The sequence below is a fragment of the Ananas comosus genome, linkage group 3, assembly GCF_001540865.1.
Source record: "Ananas comosus cultivar F153 linkage group 3, ASM154086v1, whole genome shotgun sequence".
In the NCBI taxonomy this organism is placed as follows: domain Eukaryota; kingdom Viridiplantae; phylum Streptophyta; class Magnoliopsida; order Poales; family Bromeliaceae; genus Ananas; species Ananas comosus.
This window is the reverse complement of record NC_033623.1, coordinates 8,422,157-8,427,192: the sequence shown is the minus strand read 5'-3', so window position 1 is coordinate 8,427,192 and position 5,036 is coordinate 8,422,157. Positions and strand designations below refer to the sequence as shown.

General features: G+C 46.8%; 1 protein-coding gene across 1 annotated transcript; it reads left to right on the top strand.

The window, feature by feature from the left end:
- LOC109707783 (spidroin-2-like) lies at positions 2,059-2,562 on the top strand. The gene has a single exon (XM_020229316.1). The coding sequence runs from the start codon at positions 2,059-2,061 to the stop codon at positions 2,560-2,562; it is 504 nt and encodes a 167-aa protein (XP_020084905.1).

The window sequence follows — 5,036 nt, the reverse complement described above, 5'->3', positions numbered from 1 at the left end:
GCTCAAACAAAAACCGGCTGAAGCCGGTGCCTACGCCGAAGCCAACAACAAAGGCGTACAACGTCGAACTATGATAGATGCTAGGGCGTACAATGCCGAATCACGATCAACCAGATAGAAACACACGATAAAAGAGTCGATGTGTTGCCTGGACCCAAGGTCCACAGAGATGCAATATACGAATGCAAGCCTGCTCTACATGTCTATCCACAACTATACAAATGCAATCAACTGTGACACCCCAATAGTCCCACATCGGATGGGAATGGGGTTGTCATTGTCTTTATAAGAGACTTAGACACTAGTAATAATAACTGGGCTTAAGCATTTTGGGTCGGTGGTTGGGTCCAACGAGTTATTATTGCCAGTGGGCTCGGTCGTTACATTTGGTATCAGAGCCGGTTCACCAGCTAGACATGTGTAGCGAGTCTCGGCTGATGGTCTGGATGACGGGCTACCAAGACGAGTATCACATTGCCTGGTGATCTTGGGCTGTGTGTGTGATTGGACTGACGAGGACGTCAGGGCCTTAACAGGGGGAGTCTGTGACACCCCAATAGTCCCACATCGGATGGGAATGGGGTTGTCATTGTCTTTATAAGAGACTTAGACACTAGTAATAATAACTAGGCTTAAGTATTTTGGGCCGGTGGTTGGGTCCAACGAGTTATTATTGCTAGTGGGCTGGGTCGTTACATCAACGAAATATGATAAGCAAATAATAAACAAACAACTGACATGTAGAGACTACGATACTGAATGAAAGAACAGAGGAAGGCTGAAACGATCTCACCGACTACCAGCTCGAAGCACCCACCTGTCACTGTCGCGTCGGGACACTGGGTACGCATAGAGTCTACCGGATCTAAGAAGATTCACCAAGTCAGTATCCAAACCTCTAACCCAAAGCACGAGACTCACAAACCCCTACACAAGATCCCCGAATCGGTTTTCCAAAACCGATCATCGTAACTCACCGGAAGTCCCGAAAACCACACCGGGACGCCGTCGGGACCCATTAAGTGTCCCGAAACTCATCGACTCGTGTTACGAGTCACCTGCTGCCCCAAAACACTCCAATTTGGATGTTTTGGCAACAAACACAAGATAACACCACTACACAATTATTGTCGGATAATTATACGAATCCGGGTTCCCGAAAGTGTCTATTTCGACACCGGAACCCACCGTCGCTCACCCATCATCACCGAACCCACAAAATGATGATGGTGACTAGCCAACAAGGCTCATCGATAATTTACAGGATAACCAAACCACATCGGAAGAAATCCAAACCGAAATAGCATTCTTTCGGGAAATTTCACCGAAAAATGCACCGAAATCGACTTTTCGATTTCCGCAAAGACTATCGGATCATGGACAACCAGTCCAGAGGTCAAACACACTCATACACACTACCCACAGTAACCACAAGGCGTACAATTGCACAAAAGCCCCTGTATTTACATAAAATCCCTATATTTAATGTAAATCAGGCGATAACATGGCTCGTTCACGCAAACCGAGGACTTCTAAGTTTCGCCGAGACACGTACTGATAGGTCTCGACGTGCCGGAGGCCGTGCTCATGGTCTGGAGCGCAAAAGATCACTGTGGGAAGTGCGGGAGCAACCCGAAGTTCTGCGAACAGCGCAGTCGGGGAAGATCGCACCAAACAGGGCTAACCTGACACTGTTGATCCAAAGTGAGTTGAGCACTGTGATCAGCACTACCCAACGATCACCGTGCTCACCTCCGGAGGCATCAGGACAGCCTCAGATCGCCGGATAAGCGTGCGCAAACTCAAAACAGCAGCCAAACAGGCTCGACAGGGTCGACACCGCCGAAACAGCGGAACGGAGTCTCCCCGATAGAATCTAAGGTGAGCACGATGATCAGCAATTTGCCACGATCATCGTGCTCCCTTCCGTGGAGATCAGGGAGGCTCAGGAAGCTCGGAACAATAAACCCACTCAACTAAGCTCCATTTCGGGCTTGGCCAGAGCAAGCTTGCTCCGGCCGGCTTCCGGCAGCACGCCGAGGTGCGCGCAGGCCAGAGATGGGTGCGGGGGAGGTGAGAAACACTATGCTCACCTCGGTTAGCGGCGGAGAGCGGCGGCGGCGGCGGCGACGGCAGAGCGAACCAAGCCTGCACAAGCTAGGGCACGGTCCAGCGACTCCTCCCAGCGACGGCGATGGCCGGGACAGGTCGGGGACGACAGCGGCGGGTCCCCAGATGCCGGAGGAGGAGAAGGCTCGGTTTGCAGACCTGGGCGGCGACGCCCAAGGTTCAGGGCGGCGGCGGCGACCCTTCCAGCCGGGGGAGGGGGTGCCAGAGGCCGTGGTGGAGGCCGCGGGTGCAGTTCCAGGCGACGAGGGCGCGGGGGTGGAGCTGCCAGGTCTGCTCGGCCCGAGCAAACCTGGGGCGGCCGCGGGTGACAGAAGATGCGGCGGCGGCCAGCAGGGTCGACGGCAACGGCGCGCGGGGGTCGCCGGGGCTCCGGGGAGGGTGGCGGGGGTGATCTCAACCGACGGCAGCGCGGGGAAGAAGCCGCAGGCTTGACTCAGCCTGGGCTCAGCCTGGAAGGCTGCAGGCAGCTACAGTACCGCGCGGCGTCGCTCGGAGGCGGTGGCGGTCCGCGGGGAGGGACGCCGAGGGGTCGGGGCGACGCCGGCAAGGTTACTGGAGGCAATGTAGCCTCGGCCTGACACTAACCCGAGAAAAGGAAAGGAAGGAGAGAGAGGGATGGAGAGATGGAGAGATAAAGGTGGCTGCGGCGGTGGCTGGCCGGCCGGGCTTGGTCGGTGGCGGCTGGAGGGTGCGCAGCTAGGGCAGAGAGACCAAGGGAGGCGGCTAGGGGGTTTAGCTCGGGCTAGGGTTAGGGTTAGCTTGAGAAACCCTAGGTGGACCATATATACCAAGGTGTAGACTTACGAGTTAGCCCACGAAACCTTAATATTTAATACTGAGTCCCTCACAGTGCGTGTAAAACGCGTGACTACCCCTCCACGTGCGATCTTACACAAAACGGTACATAAAATATTGCGACTTTTGCGAAATTACCGTTTTGCCAACACCGACCTTTCCTCAATCAACGCGCAATCTCCGCAGATCCGTCCGTCAGATTTGTGAATGGATCGCACTAGTGCGATCAGCACCTCAGAGACAACAGAGCTACGATTTCGCTTCGCCTCGATCGGCCACAGATTTGCAAATAAAACCGTAATCTCTTCAAAGGCCAAAATGACACATAATACATATAAAACACGTATTTTTGGATTTTCTCGAAATCCGTGCATCAAACTCAAAATCCGTCAGCGCCATTAGTTCCAGAATAACTGAACCGGTCGAAACGAGCTATTGGATCTCTATGAACGGAGTCCGATACGCGCCAGAAGCCATCTTCTCTTATTAACTTCTCCGGAAAATCGGAGTTACTATTCACTTAAGTGAAAACTAAAAATCGCGTATCTTCTTCATTTTAGCTCATTTTCTTCTGAAACTTGACGAATGCTTATGTAATTAAATTATACACATAAACATCGTCAACAGAGAGTTTAACTATACTGCCAAAATCTCGGTCCTTACAACCGGCATCGGAAGAGGAGGTGTCGCCGTCGTCGTTACCATCATAGAAGACCGTGGAGGCGATGGAGAACAGTCGGAGAGAAAAAAAGAACGTAAAAAAAAGAAGCAAAGGAAAAGAAGACGGGCCACCCTGTTGTTGTTGAGAAAGGTCACGAAGGCAGTGGAGGAGGATCAGAGAGAAAAAAATAGAGCGTAAAAAAAGAAGAGAAAGAAAAGAGAATAAGGGTATTTTCGTCAGTTCTGAAAATTCGGGCCGAATATGCAAAATCCAAAATAGTGGCCTAGTTTTGCAAAAGCTGAAAACTTGTGAATTTTTTATGCAAATTGGCCATAATAGAATAAGAGAAATTCGAGGAATGTTGAGAGATATGCGGAATTGTAGTTAGTTGAGAGATAGGAATGAGCGGATTGAGAGATACTTGGGAAGTGGGATTCAAAATTCAAAATCGAATTTTGAATGACGTTGTTGAGAGGAGAGATATTTTCTAGTTGGTTAGGGATTCAAAATTCGAAATCGAATTTTGAATGAAAAAAAGGATATGTATGAGACCGTTAGGAGGAAAGATATTTTCTAGTCGGTTGATGATTTAAAAACTTAAAATTGAAATTGAATAAATATTTTTAAAATTTAAAATTGAATTTGGAATGTGGATATAAGCTGTCATTCAATGGGTTAGAATGAGTCCAAATCATATGGGCCCACTTCGATAAAGCCTGCTAGACACAAATAATAATATTTATTGGGCTGAAATGATGACTAAATTATTAGATAGACTCAAAAATTCAGTAGATTTTTATAAGGCCCAAAGGCTTATGTTCATGTGTGGCCTATTAAGAGAATCTAAATTTGCAAAAAAAAAAATTTGTTGGGACCGAATTATGTCTATATTTAAAAATTTTCTAGGCTCTTATGAGTCCTATTAGAATTAAAAATATATAGACCATATTATATCTCATATAGAATCCAAAAAATTAAGCTATATAAATATTACATGCCAACCATAATCTTTCCTTTTTTATTTTTTATTAATTTTTCTTTAACCCAATACCAACAAATCTAAGAAATCTCAGGCTCCGTTTGGATCGGGAATTAGTAGGAACTAGTTATACTGGGGATAGGTACAAGTGTGGGTTTTTGTACGAAGTTGGGTATTTTTTTTGTTTTGATGAAATTGTGAGTATAAACTGGAATTAGAAAATTTGTGTTTGGATGGTTATTGGGAATAAGAGGAATAATGGGTAGTTGAACTTTTTAAATACCCAAAATACTCCTCTCTCTAAAAATTAAGCCTAGGCAAATTTCAATTTAAAGTTGCTTGTAAAATTTATTATTTTGGGAATACACTAACCTATTTAAATGTCAGGATTTAAATTTAAAAATACTTTGATATTTTATTAATTATTACCTTTATTTAATCAATCTTAAAAACGAGATAAACTCAATATTT